Below are 18,560 nucleotides of genomic sequence, written 5' to 3' on the forward strand. Positions count from 1 at the left end.
ACTAACAGCTCGCAGTTAAAACAAGAAAGATTACTTTTGGAGTGCGAAGAGTTGAGAGGAAAAGAGTAGTATTTTCGGATGGCTGTCGGCGCCCTGCAAGTCTGGTTCTCCTAATGCAGACATACAATGACCCATTGGAAGAGCGTTGTCTTTTGGATGGATGCTGCATTATGCATGGTGGTAGCAGTTCAGAGAACAGCGCCACTGGTTTTGCCTGTAGTTGCTAATGCACCTTTAGCGCCTAAATATCCAACTCTGCATCCGGCGTTGGTTTGCCGTCTACTTTTCAATATGGTTTCAAAATACGCTGAAAAACTTTCTTAATTTTTTGTCCAATCGAAAATCACATTTTTTTTTTCGTAACGCAGGCCTCATTTCTATTTTCCCTCGCATTTCAGTGGCTAGTGTGGAGTAAGTATCGTCACACTTCGGAGAATGTCATCAAGGGTAGAACATGCGTAGTGAGTGGGATGAATGAGGAAGGACTACTTCATGAGCAAGCAGCACGGGTAATCGACCCAATATTGGAAATGTATTGGGAAAAGCTGGTCCTGCAAAGCACTGGAGTAAAAGCATACATTTTCAATATTGCGCTGATTATCTGTGCTTCTTGGTTAAATAGTAACAGAATGTGCAAAAAACCTCCAGGGCCAGATGTCATTGGCACGTGTCATTGGCACGTACAGAACATGTTTTCGGGTTGTCTAGATGAATGTGGGCGTGCGTGTACATTGCAGTGCCTGTTTCACTCCACGGATGTTGAAGTTGGCCGTAGTAGTAGTAGTAGTAGAAGACGTTTATTCGGCCAAAATTTACAGGCCGAGCATGTCGACCGCCTGGGCGACCAGAAGTCGCTGTTCTTCCTCCCCTTCAGCGCCAAGCCAGTCGAGCCAGGTGGTGATGGATAAAGAAGGTGTGGGGTAGGAACCCGCGACTGCTGAGCAGCCGGGCAATAGAAGAGGCAATGGGCAAGGTCCGCATAGATACAGGGGCAGTTGGGATAGGAAGGGTACGATCGATAGCGATAGAGAAAGAGGCGAGACGGGGTGATGACTGCATTCCTTTGAACGTGCCGAAGAAGGCGAGCCTCCGGCACTGTGAGTGTTGGATGAGGGGGAGGGTAAAGGTGTTTGTCGAGGCGGAGCTCGAGGTAGACCTCTTTTATGGTGCGGCGAAGGGTGAGTCTCCCACCGTCCTCCGAGGGCTTGGGCCAGGGGATCAACGGTGCCCGGAAAAGTGTGTCACGGGCGAGCTGATGAGCCAGCTCATTGCCGTCAATCCCTGAATGCCCAGGGACCCAGCGGAGGAAAACGATGGAAGGCTGCAATGCGGAGACCGCTGGTTCGACCTCCTGTTGAAGAGAAGGGGTTAGGGTGCGTTTCTGTATGTGGTGTATAGCGGCTTGTGAGTCTGAATAGACTGTGTACTCTTGAAGAGAGGGAAGGAGGGCAAATGACTGGAGGGCATGCGCAATGGCGAGGACCTCGAGGGACAATGCATTACGTCATTTTAATATACACATTCCTGCTTCCGGCGTTGCTCTTTGGTCTGTAACATGCAACCAGGCGTTGGAGATTGTTACGCGCTAAAGAAAGCACCGCACAAAGCTAATCGCTCGTCTAACCATTCTTTTAATGCTGTTTTCGTTGTTTCATTGCCTGTTTATATGATGTAAGATCCTCTAGCCAGCCAAACAAGGTGTTCTAGAAGTGTAGTTTGACACTAACCGCGCAGGGACTTTATAACACTAAGACATCTTTTGCAGCCATCGGCTTCTGCCTGATAGTTGCGGCGGTTATCGGCGCGGTTGCTTACTTCTCCCTTGCATCGAAAGACAAAGGTAAGACTGAAGTTACCGTCGCAGAGGGAAAATTACAGAGGATATTGACTACATTCGAATCAATGCGAAGGCACGGAGTTGTACTACGCAGAAGACGATGATGAGCGAGCAGTGCCGCTGCAAGGAGCGCTCGCGCTAGGCCAACCTGCAGCAGAATCATAAACAAGACGATTTTGCTATGCTTCGAACCTCCGGATTTGTGCATTTGCGCTAAATGTAGAAGCGCAGTAGGAACAACCACTGCTCTGAACTGCCGTTTGAAGTGCTGTGAGGAGCGTATTCAGCGTATTCAATTTGGCTACTAAAGTGTTCAGAGGCGAAAGCTGAGGACACTATGCCGTGACGACTTCCGGTGAATATGACGTAACCGTTACCGTGACTCTATCGGTGCCCAAATTATACATCGTTCGGGGGTCTTAAGTGTTAATTACGCTTAGTTACACATTTTCCCCTCTAATATTTGACACAGATCCGACGTTTTTCCGACCATTCTGTGATAATCTTCACTATACCGTGACGACTTCCGGTGGGTGTGACGTCACACTGTTCCCGTGGCTATATCGACCTCCGGGCTATTTCGACACAATTTCGACATTTTTTGCCTATAAGTAATTAACTAATTAATCTACAGTCAACAAGCTTGGTTTCTAGGTTAATTTTTCCTCCACTATATGAACGAATCATTGCTTTTCTTCAATCGTTTTTTAGTTGCTGAGTTAAATGCGTGAGACACGCTTTGTTAACGGACGACAGTATGAGCCATTAAAGGCTTTCGCCTTTAAAGGGAAAAAAAGAAAGAAAAACTCAAACGGAATAATACGCGATCTAAAAGTAATGATAAAAATAGTTTAGCATACTCACGGCAACTACAGCTAATGTATATTTATTACCTGATGTGCTGCAGAGAAGACCAGTGAGCCGGGATACGATTTACCTGAGAGCACCGGCGGAATAGTACCTCCCGTAGTTCATCCGGTACCCCCACGGCATGTCACTTCTGAGTCCACCGTCGGGCCTACAACTACCAGCCATGAAACTGTGTCGGTCGACTACACAACAGCAGGTACCTGCTCTTCGGAGCCGTGAGCTCCTGCGAAACGCCGGAGATTTGTGCATGACTGCAGTTCTCTTTTTAGGCAGCGGTAAATCGATACGAAATGGTGACAGAAACATCGTCGTAGAATGAGACGCATTCTACGGCGCTTCCTAGTGTTAGTCACTGCTGAAGATCGTATATATGTGGACCGAGGAGTGAATGTCGTAAAGAGCTTGATCTTTGCGATCACTTGAGAGTGCAGCCGGGCGAATTCGTTTCTTTGAGTGGTCAAACTTTGATATGTCGGAAGCTGAGTGGACGTGTCCCTTCCTCTTAATCCTTGAAGAGAGCTACATGTTCATAGCTATCTCAGAAAAGCTATATGATTATGAGTAAGTAAACGAGCCCTGAAATTCCTTTAAAGGCTGCTTTTCCAGTTAAAAAAAGTTAACGAAGGTTAGTGCAAAATAAGCAGCCTGATTAAACGATCCACGTCATGTTTCTTAGGCCTCAGCTTCCGATTCCCAGTGCTTGTCTACACTTTCGTGGTTTATTTCTCGATTAACAGAAACTCGTGAAATTAGCTGTAGCTTTTATCTAATTGAAAACGAAATGCTCGTTACATGATTTACATTCATCCTCTAGGCTCTACTTCAACGCTGTGCTGACTTTTAAATTGTATTCAGAGTGAAACTGAAGAAACATGTCCTTTTCAAGCGTTAAAATGTGATTGCGTAAAAATCACATATTCGTGCTTAAACTCAGTGTACTCTGCCAGCGTTCTCCGTTTTATGTTCGGTAATTCGTGCTTAAACTCAGTGTACTCTGCCAGCGTTCTCCGTTTTATGTTCGGTAACTTCTGCGTATTCCTTAAATCACGGTATCGATACTGCAAACTAGTTACACTTTCCTTCATAAAAATTAACACGCAGAAGACCAAAGTAATGTTCAACAGCCTAGCAAGGGAACAGCAGTTCGAAATTGGTAGCCAGGTGCTGGAAGTAGTAAGAGAATATGTCTACTTAGGGCAGGTAGTGACAGCTGATCCGGATAATGAGAGGGAAAAAACTAGAAGGATAAGAATGGGGTGGAGCGCATATGGCAGGATATCTCAGATCATGAATGGCAGTTTACCAATATCCCTCATGAGAAAAGTATACAACAGCTGTATCCTACTGGTACTTACCTATCGGGCAGAAACATGGAGGCTAACAACAAGGGTTCAGCTTAAGGACAACGCAGCGAGCTATGGAAAGAAAAATGAAAGGTGTAATGTTAAGAGATCGGAAGCGGGCGGAGTGGGTGACAGAACAAACGCTCGTTAATGATATCCTAGTTGAAATCAAGAGGAAGAAGTGGGCTTGGGCAGGGCATGTAATGCGAAGGCAAGATAACCGCTGGTTCTTAAGTGTAACGGAGTGAATTCCAAGAGCAGGCAAGCGTAGCAGGGGGCAGCAGAAAATTAGGTGGGCGGATGAGATTAAGAAATTTGCGGGAATGCGGTTGCCGCGGCTGGCGAAGGACAGGGTTAATTGGAGAGACATGGGAGAGGCCTTTGCCCTGCAGTGGGCGTAGTCAGGCTGATGATGATGATGTGCATTCACGATTTCTGGCCGTTTGGCAGAGGAATTATTCTGTGCGGATTGTAATGTATGTCTGTACGCATTGTAAGGTCCAACCAACATATGACGAATACATCTGTGTATTCGTCATATGTGTCTTCCTTCTGCCTGTCCATATTAAGACTCTTAATCCCTTTCTCTTCCACTCTTTGATGCGTACCACTCATGATGGCTCTTTTGACTCCGCAACTAGCACTGTATAAAGGTGTTGTCTTACAAAATTCAGAGAAAGAGCTTGTAGTGTAGTTTTAGGCAAGCGTGCACAGCACGACACTTTCATTGAGTTTGTTATTTCATAACATGTCTCAAGGAGCATATTTTTTATGCCAACTTTGTTGTGTTCTTCCATTCCCGGTAGCCCCTCAGACGACAGCGCCAGAAACGCTGCCGCCCGCCATAACGCTGACGCAAACCCAAGAAACTACGACCCATCCGACAACTACACCGACGACGGCGACCCCCCTCACGACTCTGCGTAGTACGACTGCTCGAGCGACGACTACCCCGACGACTACTCGCAGTACAACTACTCGATCGACGACTACCCCGACGACTACTCGGAGTACAACTACTCGTAGTACAACTACTCGATCGACGACTACACCGACGACTACTCGCAGCACAACTGCTCCAACGACGACTACCCCGACGACTACTCGCAGTACAACTACCCGATCGACGACTACCCCGACGACTACTCGCAGTACAACTACACTATCGACGACTACCCCGACGACTACTAGCAGTACAACTACTCGATTGACAACTACCACGAGGAGGACGACCCCCAGCACCACAATTACTACTACCACGTCTACTCCGAGCACTACGACAATGACAACTACAAGCACAACCACCCGAAGAACGACTACCAGTACCACGAGTACTACCACAACGACGATGACAACCCGACCAACGACCACTAGGACCACAACTACCAGTACTACTACTACGCGGCCTACCACTACTGCAAGAGCCACACCCCCGCCCACAGGTAAGACCCAACTATTTGTTCTAAAGCCATAGGGATCAAACCAATGAAAAAAGGGCGCACACAGTAAAAGGGCAAAATGTTCAACAACTTCCCTCAGTTTCCGCGTAGTCTCGCCTCAAAGGTTCTGAGTTCGAGGAACAGAGTCGAATCTGGCAATAACGAAACAGTGCATATTGATTAAGTCGAGAGTTGGACGAAATCTCGTCTGGTCGGGGACAATCATAATAAAACTGGGAAAGAACGCTGACCACAAAAAACCAAAAAAACGACATTTCGGCTCCAGTACGGGAGCCGAAACGTTTAAAATAAGCATTAATTATAACTATATTAATTAATAATTATTAATATCAGTAATAATTAATAGTTATTATATTATTCGAATTATATTAATTACATTATAACATGTGATGTTATCGATATGCACTAATAAAATTTAGAAAGGACGCCGACCAGAAGGAAAAACAACAGAAAACAAGAACAACGTTTCGGTTCTCATACGGGCGTCTGCACCCTTTATAAGTTTTATTGGTGCATATTGATATAATGGACATAACGGGGAAGTAGGTAGTCTCCTTAGAAGCTGCCACAGAATCCTATGCGTTGGTAATCTTGTTTTTAGGGAGTGAAACTTTCTTACAACGGAACGCACGGAACCTCGATGAACCCCACTGGCCACTTTGCGCTGATTATATCAGTTCGTAACGGTTTCCGACGCTTCCGTACTGGATCAATGTGGAAACGTTGTTCCCCTTTTCTACAACCTTATTTCTATACACGAAGTACTGTACATTAAGTCTAGCTCTACACAGCTCACTGCGACGGCACTCTGCTGCCATGCTTCGATGTGCAGTTTAGTTTTCGTTTTTGCAGCATAGTCACACTTTAGAGCTTTTCGGCAGTGCACTTGGGTGTGCCTGAAAGTATCCAGGTCCAGTTGCTTTCACAAGCCCGCGCGGCGGGAAACCCAAACATACGACTTCTATAGACCAGATGGTTGCCGTTATCAAAGAGTTCGGTGTGGCTGGCCCATTCTCCACAAGACATTGTTTTCCTGCTGATAAGTGTTATTGCCCGTATGTTCCTGTGCGCTGCAGCAAACCGAAGAAAAGAGTTATTCTCGATTCGCTACTCCGTACAGCGGCCCAGAATGCTTCAGTGCCAACAAAACGAACGAAAATATTCTTGATAGAGCTATTTTATTTTTATAGACAGAGCTTCATAGAGCTGTTTAAATATTTTTATTCACAATCTTAGAGCTAATAGCTCTAAAACTATTGCCGCAATAGCGGCAATATTTTCCGGCTGGTTTTATCGTGTCTGATCACGCAATATTTCGCATGCGTATAGCAGCGAAATTTTCTGGCCAGGTTCGAGGGTAACCTCCGCATCGCTGTCAGAGCCTCAGAATTAAAAAAAAGAACTAAAGTAGTTTAGGTTGAAGATTACCGTGCTATTAGAATTCAGAATGTTGGTCTCTCCATCCGAAGCGATTACAATTCGCGAGCGCGAAACACATTATAGGATTCCTCCAATGGTTTTCGAAGATAAACGACAACTTTTTGCCGATACAGTGGCGCGGCAGATTGGCAGACTACTCAGCCTACACGATCGTAATAAGCTAAACAAATGTCTGCTGAGTCCACTGTAGAGAGAAGTTGGTCAAATGGCTTTTGATGATCACAAAAGTGTACACAGCCGGAGATGAGTCCTCTTGCCGAAACGTCGGCAAGCACCCTGATGCGTTCCTCTCCCGGGTTCACTTTGTGGTTATTAAACAGCTGCCTAGTGGTTTTGGGCAGCTTTGGAAGGCTCCTTACGTGTACCATGAAACGGTACGCACCTCTTTACAAACAATCGAAAGCCTGCCTTGCTTGCTTTGACCCCGCACGTTAACTTGTAAACGTCGTACGTCTGGCGATTGGAAGGGTTTTAATTCGAGAGCATTATATGGCTGTGTCGCGTCAGCAAAAAGGTTGACGCAAAACGTGCCCGGACGATTACGTCGTTCTCTGAAGATAAATGTGTGAACATACGATTGTCATAGTGTGTGATGAGATGTTGTGAAAAAATTGTATTGTGAAGGTTTAATTGGTTAATTAAACGCAAAAAAAAACGCAAAAAATACACTTAGGCGACAAAATAGCCATGGACTTCGATATATAACATGGACGTGAGAACAGCCACGGACGTCGATACAGTATGTGGAGGTTTTACTTTCGCATTGCCATCAGCCTCCTGAAAGTCTTATCCCTCTGGTGACACGGCATTTTACGAAAGAGCACGAGGTCACGTGTGCAGTCTCATATGTGACCGCAGAATTTCGACGCAGGCGGAAAGCCAAAATCGTCTTGCGCTTTCTAGGTTGCGTGAGAAAAAAATTCGCTGTGGCTTAGCTTGGTTAAGCCCGGTAATTGCGAAAGCAATATCCGTACCTACGCCATGGTACAGCTGGTAGTGTAGCTGGTGGTGGTGCTTGTGGTTAGGCTTGTGTTGATGCATCGGTGTTACAATCCAATCCAGTCCAATCCAATCAAATCCATTCCATTCTATTCCAATCCAATCCAATGCAATCCAATCCAATCGACTCCAATCCAATCCACTCCAATACAATCCAATCCAATGCAATCGAATCAAATCCAATGTAATCTACTCTAATGTAATGTAATCTAATCTAATCCAATCCAATCAAATGCAATCCAGTCGAGTCCAGTTCAATCCAGTCCAATCCAATCTAATGTAATCCAATCTAATCCAACTAATGCAATCAAGGTCAAATGAAGGTCAATGGTGGTCACCGCCGCGGCACGATGGTGGTCACCCTGGAAAGTGCAAGTAGTATTGCTTTCGCAATAAAATTGTTTTCGCAATGGATAAATGTGGTCATTGTCTCTCCACCGTTCTTAGATAAGAGATTGTTAACATGTTTGCCTATTCAATGACGATGGTGGAGTCATGAAATTCCCCTCAGACGAAGAAACACGCTGCCGTGACATCAATTGCGAGCGTAGAGTTTCAACCTCATTGCTGGGGCGAGTACCGCTGCGAGAGTCATTTTGGAGAAAGCAGTGCTTTTAATTTATTTCGATTGCTTTCTTCTCGGTGACACAATACGCCCCAAAAACCCGTGTGAGGCTTTGCAAGAAATCCGTGTACGACGCCAGTCAACCGGCATATTAAACCAATCTTTACCAGCTCTAACCACGGCGAGTATTACGTGATACTGTCGCTCAGGTGTGTACTTTGGCAGGTGCCTTTGTTGGCAGACGTAGAGAATATATTAGTAATAAATGGTAGCCACGTAAGAAACTGCACGATATAACAGAGGGTGCAGACCTTATTCATGCCTTGAAGAAAGAGCTATGGACAAGAAGGAAAAAAACAGAGTGAGAGGGGAAGTCGCCGTAGTGGGGTCTCTGGATTAACTTTGATCATCCGAACTATTTAAATTCGAACTGAATCTTGCAGCACGCTGGCATTTTTGTTAGAAATTCGCCTCCACGGAGATGTGGCCTCCGTGGCCGGGATCTGTCTTCGCTGCCACTCCATAACAACTGTGGAAAATATCTTACTGGGGAGATTCAGTGCCATGATTGTTCCCCTCACGTGTTTTCTCTTGAGGCATCCATATTCTTGGAGACCTACTCATCCCCACCTGTGGCACTGAGGTCCTGCTTTGGCCGGCTCTCGTGCAATGACATTTGCCCTGTCAGGTGCGGTTCGTCAAATGTTTAGGGGAATCCCCCAGGGTGGAGAAGATTTGTAATAAGCGAGTAATTACTCATTGACATCCACCCGAGCGCAGCCACACGGCTACAAAGAAAAGCTATACAGCTTTCTCAGAAACTTCGTAGTTAAAGAAAAATTCGTCCTTGTCCGGGGTTACAACCTGGGACCGCCGCTTCACCGGAGCAGTCGCTCTACCAAATCAGCTAACCGGGACGGCAGGTTCATGGTAGGGCGAGAGAAAATTGATCAATAACTCGAAGTGGGAACTTTGTTGGTCAAATGTTTAGGGGAATCCCCCAAGGTAGAGCAGATTTGTATTAAGTGAGTAATTACTCATTAACACCGAGCACCGAGCTTTCCTTTGTAGCCGTGTGGCTGCGCTCGGGTGGATGTCAATGAGTAATTACTCCCTGATTACAGGTGTGGTTCGCACGGATTTGCTTGCCTTCACAGTTTCGGTTGCGTGTCACAATTGACCATATTGTCAAGTAGTGGTGACTGCAGTATGGATAGCAGGAAGACAGCGAACTTTACTTGGGCTAAGTCGGTGGCGGCGTAACAACAAGAGCGCTCGGCGGCCGTCGAACCGAATGCCCGCCGCTCTCGGCCGTGCTCTTTTTTAAAGCCCATAGCGAACTTTCGAGATCAAGCTTGGAAAGTTACTAGAACATTCCGAAACGACGTAGAACCGGCTCCGCCTGTATGTGGCCAATCGAGATAAATCTGGGGTCGTCTTGCGTCAGAAAAAAAGCGATAAAGCGACGCGCCAGCACCTTTGAAGAATGAGCCAATAAACACTACAAAGATTCGCGGCAGTATGGATGGCGCGCCCTGCTATAGCCACCTAGTCTGGATGGCTCTGGCCGTGCGAACTGACGCAATGCAATCTCAACACTCCCCCACGTGCTGGACGCAGGCCCCGTCAAAGAGCTCCTCTGCACCGTGGGGAATTCTGCTGTGGCAGAATCAATGTACCCACCAGACAGGTACTGTGATTACCTCTTCTACACCGAAGTGGTCGTCTCGGGACAGACACTACAGGCCAGCACAGTGGAGGCCAGCTGGCAGACCTTTCAACAACGAGCGAGGAGCTACAGCAATGTTAAGCCCGGGGTCGCCTTCGACTACGGGTAAGCGACGCGATTTCGGATGACACGGGCTTGAGAAGGCGCACTGGCATGGTCGAGAACACACAGACTGAACTAAGTGGGGAAAAAAATTTGGCATCCACTCAGATTGTTTGATGAGATGAACTCGGTGAGCAGAATGAGCTTTTAAGAGGATGCTTATTCCTTTTGACGCAGTCAGTTGCTTGAAAAGTGCGCCATTTAATTTCTCTTTAGTTAGCTGGCTTTCTTCGCTCGTTAATGACTGGATGTTTTGCATTGGCTGCATATACACTCCGCTTTACTTTACCCGTCTTTGTGGCTTTATAAAGATATTATTTATGCTCTTACATTTGCTGCATTACACACTTCCCCTTTCTTAAAGCCCACCCCGTTGGATTAGCCCATCATACGCGCACGGGGACGTGATCGCTGATTTCCAGAAGAGGGCAAATACGGGCTGGTTGGTACATGTTTTACGAATTGGAAAAACAGCGCAATCAAAGACGAGACACAAGAGAAGGACGAAACACCAGCGTTGACTAACAACCAAATGGTTTATTGTTACAGGTGAGGCAGCATATAAATGAAATAGAAAGCTCGGTAACACCTGTATCAGCAACCCATCGATAAATCTACTCAAAGGAACTTGCGTATCTTAATCAGTGACGTGCCTTTTTTTAGTCAAGTTGTGTGGTTGTGCGGTATCTTTCTCTCATGCTTATTTTGTGTTTTTACTCGTGCCATTTCATTTATATGCTGCCTCGCCTGTAGCAATAAACCATTTGGTTGTTAGTCAGCGCTGGTGTTTTGTCCTTCTCTTGTGTCTCGTCTTTGATTGCGCTGTTTTTCCAATTCGTAGATCGCTGATTTGCGTTTGCTTAGGAGTCGCTTCGCAACGGGTCTTCGCAACATCCGCCCCATAATCACCTCTTCCGAAACATAACGGAAGCTGTCTTTAGAGGCAGAAATGGGAAAGGGGGGGGAGTTCAGATGGAAGACAGTCGCGAGCCGCACTTGGTCCCGCAAGGAGCTGCATACCGTTCGTGTGCCGCAGTTTGACCACCCCTGCTCTAAGCGGAAACGGACAAAAAGTGGATGAAGCGTCAGTCCTTTTAAGGACGAATTCTCCTGCCATAGCTGTGAGTCGTATTCGAGAATAAAGTTACAGGCTATTAACCGGTATTTTGGCTACAAATCATTCTTCAGGGTGCAACTGTTAGTCCCAAACGTGCAGCATGGTGGTCGAAAGAGGGAAACGGCTTAAAAAAGACAATCCTTGCGTGCCGTTGGTGGGAATAAAATCTGTTTCTTGTCGGTTGAAAGTGAGGCGCACTATCCGCAACACCACCGCTACAACAATCTCAGCTCACTGAATGAATAACTTGGTTACTACATATGCAATGAAGAGGTAATTGTAACCCAGACGAGGTTTATCTAGCATGAAGAGGTAAGTGTAGCCAAAACGAGGTTTATCTAGCATGAAGAGGTAAGTGTAGGCTAGACGAGGTTTATCTAGCATGAAGAGGTAAGTGTAGGCTAGACGAGGTTTATCTAGCATGAAGAGGTAAGTGTAGCCAAAACGAGGTTTATCTAACATGAAGAGGTAAGTGTAGGCTAGACGAGGTATATCTAGCATGAAGAGGTAAGTGTAGCCAAAACGAGGTTTATCTAGCATGAAGAGGTAAGTGTAGGCTAGACGAGGTTTATCTAGCATGAAGAGGTAAGTGTAGCCAAAACGAAGTTTATCTAGCATGAAGAGGTAATTGTAACCCAGACGAGGTTTACCTAGCATAAAGAGGTAAGTGTAGCCCAGACGAGGTTTATCTAGCTTGGAGAGGTAAGTGTAGCCAAAGCGAGGTTTAACTAGCATGAAGAGGTAAGTGTAGCCCAGGCGAGGTTTATCTAGCATGAAGAGGTAAGTGTAGCAGTAAAGATCAGGTTCTTTCGTCTTCCTTATTGCACCAGCGGTGCCCCGCCAGAGACGGGTTGGTTTCAACTCGAAGACTGAAGCTCTTCGCACCAGGGGTGCCACGTCAGAGACGCTCTTGTGATCAGTTGAGACGCAGGGATAAAAAAAGGCAATAACTGAGGTTTATGTACAGATATTTACAACGTACAGAAGTTTAGACACTCGAGACAAATTAAACGGCAAAAGACAAACAACAAAAAGGGCGGAACTGGCTAGTACTAGGGGAGGCCCCTACTCGGCGTTGCCGAAGATGCGTTGCATCTGACCTTAGCGCAGAACCCCGCTTCCAGCTCCGGGGCCCGGTTTTAAAGCCCTAAAGGCCCGGCCCACATTTCGTGGCTTCCAATCATGTTGCGATGTTCACATGATTGGCTTATCGAGAGCCTGGCCAGCCCTCCAGCTTCCGTAGGGCAAAACGCCCTTTCCACAAATACAAACGCACGGTCGTGCCAGTACGTGCAGAGAACATTCCCTCCACCCTAAAATTAAAATAGAACAAACACAAATACACATCCGTGCCAGCACGTGTGCGAATCGGTACCGCGGGTGGGTGGACACCCGTACTTCCCGGCGCGTTCGCGAGCGGCCGCGTTCCAAGAAAGGAGACGCTTCGCTTTGAGCACCCCCAGCCGCGTTCCGATGAACCCCGCGAACGCTACCGAACCCTTACACGCCCTTCCCAAGATTCTACAAAGGGCTCAAATGCCACTTTTAGAATTATAACAAGAAGGGATCGGTACGGGTCACAAAACCACCCTGTGGGTGACATACCGCAGCTACACCAGCGCTGGCACCAACAAAACCAAAAACAAAATGCAAAATGCACACACAACATCAGCAAATTCCACAAATTCACACGGTGGCATGCCTGCCGTGCGCCGTAACACGCGTCCAAGTTGGTGCGTTGCACCCAGTTCACCAGCATGCACACCCGCGTCCTGCTCGACACACACACCGACACTCGCAACTAGAGCGTTCAGTAGCACTGATATGGGCCACGTGAGCCTCCTTAGTCGCACCGAGCGTCCCTGTGCGCGTTCGAGCCCACACGTGCCTCATTCGACACGATTAACACCTAATGGCCCCTATGCTCGTCAGGCTGGCACCACAGCGGGGCAAGACCTCAACAGCTGGTGCCCCCCAGGATCAAACACGTCCCGGTTCTCGATGGGTCTAAACCCCTGACCACACAGCGCACCTAAGGGCACGCTCTCTCCGGCGCGCCGGTACGAACCGCGTGCCGCACAAGGAGCATAGCCCCTGGGCCGTCCAAATATATCAGTACGGTCAGCCTTGCTACATTTGATGTTGCGACCTGTAGCACGGTGCGTACTGTTCCTGCAAGGGCAAACATTTAAATTGCCGCTCCCTACTTTATAGGAGCTTGCCGGCTCCGTAGCATTGTTTAACTCTGGGGATGCATGAGCCCCCTCACAGTCATTCGGCCTGAATTTGTCTTGTGGCAAGCCGCCACACATTTCCCTGTCATCAGATGACCTGGCCGGACGCACATCTGGCGCGTTCGACAACTGGACGGCACTGCGTTCCATCCCGATACTTTTTCCACCAGAGATTCCAGTTTCGCGGAAAGCTGGCTCTCTTTTTACTTCTTCCTGGCTATTTTTCGTTCGCTCTTTTGACGTGTCGGAGGTCACAACCTCCGTCACCGAGCCTGCAGGAATTTGACCGTTGTCCTGTTGGTTATCGGACACCTTGGTCTCAATTGGGCCTGGATCATGAGAATTGGGCTGCTCCTGTTCTTTGCTAGCCGCCCGCGGTGGCGGAAAAGCTTTGATATTTCCGCACTTTTCAGGAATCCTGTTTTCATTTCCTGAGCCTTTTGCGGCCTTTCCTAACAAAGATGCGTTCCCGCATACCGGCTGATTGCTTTCAGCGTCCTGACTGCTCTTTCCTCCACCTGTGCTTGAGCAGCATAAGTCTTTGTCTTCCAGCACAGGCGGCCTCATCTCTCGGGACTCGGAGCAGTTCTCCGTGGCTGATTGACTGGCTCTTCTGCTCTCCTTGATCTTAGAGATCTCGAGCTCTACCTGCTGGCGTCTTGCTTCTATAACCTTCAAGACATACTTTACATCCTGAGGTTCTTCCTCGCGAAGCACCGCCTTTCCGCCATTCACTTTCGCGAGTTGAGCCTGAAGGTCCGCTAAGCGCGCCTTCGCTAACTCAACCTGGTACCTCACATCGAGTGAGGGCCGGCATGGATAGCCCTCCATACCGCCGTCTGTACTCCTCAACTGTCCTACCGGCTCGAACACATGCACAGGGACGCTAACAATGCGACGAAGGAAACTCACAGTTTCGATGCGCCGATCCGCGTTGCCAGCTCCTTGGCGTCGCAGTCCACCGCCACTTGCACCGGACGCTGCGATGAGCTGTCGCACGCCGCTGGTCCGCCGCCGGTGACCGTCAAGTTCCCGACGCGCTGCTTCCTTAACCGGACGCAGTCCCGCGTCGCTGGACTACTGCCGTGGTCCTTGCGTCCTTGCCGCCGTGTCTCCGTAGGTCCGTTCACGAACGCTGACCTGTCGCCTTGTCGTCGCGTTTCTCCCTGCCTTCTTCTTCATGCGCTGTCTTCCGATGGCCGCAGGATCCTGTCGACTGCGCCAGTAAAGATCAGGTTCTTTCGTCTTCCTTATTGCACCAGCGGTGCCCCGCCAGAGACGGGTTGGTTTCAACTCGAAGACTGAAGCTCTTCGCACCAGGGGTGCCACGTCAGAGACGCTCTTGTGATCAGTTGACACGCAGGGATAAAAAAAGGCAATAACTGAGGTTTATGTACAGATATTTACAACGTACAGAAGTTTAGACACTCGAGACAAATTAAACGGCAAAAGACAAACAACAAAAAGGGCGGAACTGGCTAGTACTAGGGGAGGCCCCTACTCGGCGTTGCCGAAGATGCGTTGCATCTGACCTTAGCGCAGAACCCCGCTTCCAGCTCCGGGGCCCGGTTTTAAAGCCCAAAAGGCCCGGCCCACATTTCGTGGCTTCCAATCATGTTGCGATGTTCACATGATTGGCTTATCGAGAGCCTGGCCAGCCCTCCAGCTTCCGTAGGGCAAAACGCCCTTTCCACAAATACAAACGCACGGTCGTGCCAGTACGTGCAGAGAACATTCCCTCCACCCTAAAATTAAAATAGAACAAACACAAATACACATCCGTGCCAGCACGTGTGCGAATCGGTACCGCGGGTGGGTGGACACCCGTACTTCCCGGCGCGTTCGCGAGCGGCCGCGTTCCAAGAAAGGAGACGCTTCGCTTTGAGCACCCCCAGCCGCGTTCCGATGAACCCCGCGAACGCTACCGAACCCTTACACGCCCTTCCCAAGATTCTACAAAGGGCTCAAATGCCACTTTTAGAATTATAACAAGAAGGGATCGGTACGGGTCACAAAACCACCCTGTGGGTGACATACCGCAGCTACACCAGCGCTGGCACCAACAAAACCAAAAACAAAATGCAAAATGCACACACAACATCAGCAAATTCCACAAATTCACACGGTGGCATGCCTGCCGTGCGCCGTAACACGCGTCCAAGTTGGTGCGTTGCACCCAGTTCACCAGCATGCACACCCGCGTCCTGCTCGACACACACACCGACACTCGCAACTAGAGCGTTCAGTAGCACTGATATGGGCCACGTGAGCCTCCTTAGTCGCACCGAGCGTCCCTGTGCGCGTTCGAGCCCACACGTGCCTCATTCGACACGATTAACACCTAATGGCCCCTATGCTCGTCAGGCTGGCACCACAGCGGGGCAAGACCTCAACAGCTGGTGCCCCCCAGGATCAAACACGTCCCGGTTCTCGATGGGTCTAAACCCCTGACCACACAGCGCACCTAAGGGCACGCTCTCTCCGGCGCGCCGGTACGAACCGCGTGCCGCACAAGGAGCATAGCCCCTGGGCCGTCCAAATATATCAGTACGGTCAGCCTTGCTACATTTGATGTTGCGACCTGTAGCACGGTGCGTACTGTTCCTGCAAGGGCAAACATTTAAATTGCCGCTCCCTACTTTATAGGAGCTTGCCGGCTCCGTAGCATTGTTTAACTCTGGGGATGCATGAGCCCCCTCACAGTCATTCGGCCTGAATTTGTCTTGTGGCAAGCCGCCACACATTTCCCTGTCATCAGATGACCTGGCCGGACGCACATCTGGCGCGTTCGACAACTGGACGGCACTGCGTTCCATCCCGATACTTTTTCCACCAGAGATTCCAGTTTCGCGGAAAGCTGGCTCTCTTTTTACTTCTTCCTGGCTATTTTTCGTTCGCTCTTTTGACGTGTCGGAGGTCACAACCTCCGTCACCGAGCCTGCAGGAATTTGACCGTTGTCCTGTTGGTTATCGGACACCTTGGTCTCAATTGGGCCTGGATCATGAGAATTGGGCTGCTCCTGTTCTTTGCTAGCCGCCCGCGGTGGCGGAAAAGCTTTGATATTTCCGCACTTTTCAGGAATCCTGTTTTCATTTCCTGAGCCTTTTGCGGCCTTTCCTAACAAAGATGCGTTCCCGCATACCGGCTGATTGCTTTCAGCGTCCTGACTGCTCTTTCCTCCACCTGTGCTTGAGCAGCATAAGTCTTTGTCTTCCAGCACAGGCGGCCTCATCTCTCGGGACTCGGAGCAGTTCTCCGTGGCTGATTGACTGGCTCTTCTGCTCTCCTTGATCTTAGAGATCTCGAGCTCTACCTGCTGGCGTCTTGCTTCTATAACCTTCAAGACATACTTTACATCCTGAGGTTCTTCCTCGCGAAGCACCGCCTTTCCGCCATTCACTTTCGCGAGTTGAGCCTGAAGGTCCGCTAAGCGCGCCTTCGCTAACTCAACCTGGTACCTCACATCGAGTGAGGGCCGGCATGGATAGCCCTCCATACCGCCGTCTGTACTCCTCAACTGTCCTACCGGCTCGAACACATGCACAGGGACGCTAACAATGCGACGAAGGAAACTCACAGTTTCGATGCGCCGATCCGCGTTGCCAGCTCCTTGGCGTCGCAGTCCACCGCCACTTGCACCGGACGCTGCGATGAGCTGTCGCACGCCGCTGGTCCGCCGCCGGTGACCGTCAAGTTCCCGACGCGCTGCTTCCTTAACCGGACGCAGTCCCGCGTCGCTGGACTACTGCCGTGGTCCTTGCGTCCTTGCCGCCGTGTCTCCGTAGGTCCGTTCACGAACGCTGACCTGTCGCCTTGTCGTCGCGTTTCTCCCTGCCTTCTTCTTCATGCGCTGTCTTCCGATGGCCGCAGGATCCTGTCGACTGCGCCAGTAAAGATCAGGTTCTTTCGTCTTCCTTATTGCACCAGCGGTGCCCCGCCAGAGACGGGTTGGTTTCAACTCGAAGACTGAAGCTCTTCGCACCAGGGGTGCCACGTCAGAGACGCTCTTGTGATCAGTTGACACGCAGGGATAAAAAAGGCAATAACTGAGGTTTATGTACAGATATTTACAACGTACAGAAGTTTAGACACTCGAGACAAATTAAACGGCAAAAGACAAACAACAAAAAGGGCGGAACTGGCTAGTACTAGGGGAGGCCCCTACTCGGCGTTGCCGAAGATGCGTAGCATCTGACCTTAGCGCAGAACCCCGCTTCCAGCTCCGGGGCCCGGTTTTAAAGCCCTAAAGGCCCGGCCCACATTTCGTGGCTTCCAATCATGTTGCGATGTTCACATGATTGGCTTATCGAGAGCCTGGCCAGCCCTCCAGCTTCCGTAGGGCAAAACGCCCTTTCCACAAATACAAACGCACGGTCGTGCCAGTACGTGCAGAGAACATTCCCTCCACCCTAAAATTAAAATAGAACAAACACAAATACACATCCGTGCCAGCACGTGTGCGAATCGGTACCGCGGGTGGGTGGACACCCGTACTTCCCGGCGCGTTCGCGAGCGGCCGCGTTCCAAGAAAGGAGACGCTTCGCTTTGAGCACCCCCAGCCGCGTTCCGATGAACCCCGCGAACGCTACCGAACCCTTACAGTAGCCCAGGCGAGGTTTATCTAGCATGAAGAGGTAAGTGTAACCCAGACGAGGTTTATCTAGCATGAAGAGGTAAGTGTAGCCAAAACGAGGTTTATCTAGCATGAAGAGGTAAGTGTAGGCTAGAGGAGGTTTATCTAGCATGAAGAGGTAAGTGTAGCCAAAACGAAGCTTATCTAGCATGAAGAGGTAATTGTAACCCAGACGAGGTTTACCTAGCATAAAGAGGTAAGTGTTGCCCAGACGAGGTTTATCTAGCATG

At 49.0% G+C, this 18,560-nt stretch overlaps 1 protein-coding gene across 1 annotated transcript in view; it reads left to right on the forward strand.

Annotated features, from left to right (window-relative positions):
* The first annotated feature begins 5,362 nt into the window (after positions 1-5,362).
* Positions 5,363-18,560, forward strand: part of LOC149332238 (uncharacterized) — a 28,541-nt gene continuing 15,343 nt past the window's right edge. Inside the window, exons 1-2 of the mRNA XM_089555716.1 lie at positions 5,363-5,492; positions 10,135-10,348. Coding sequence (XP_089411842.1) covers positions 5,399-5,492; positions 10,135-10,348 — 308 coding nt within the window. The 5' untranslated portion in view covers positions 5,363-5,398. The remainder of the gene's footprint in view (positions 5,493-10,134; positions 10,349-18,560) is intronic.

The sequence above is a fragment of the Amblyomma mixtum genome, chromosome 8 (assembly GCF_055824585.1).
Source record: "Amblyomma mixtum isolate Tamu chromosome 8, ASM5582458v1, whole genome shotgun sequence".
NCBI classification, from domain to species: Eukaryota; Metazoa; Arthropoda; class Arachnida; order Ixodida; family Ixodidae; genus Amblyomma; species Amblyomma mixtum.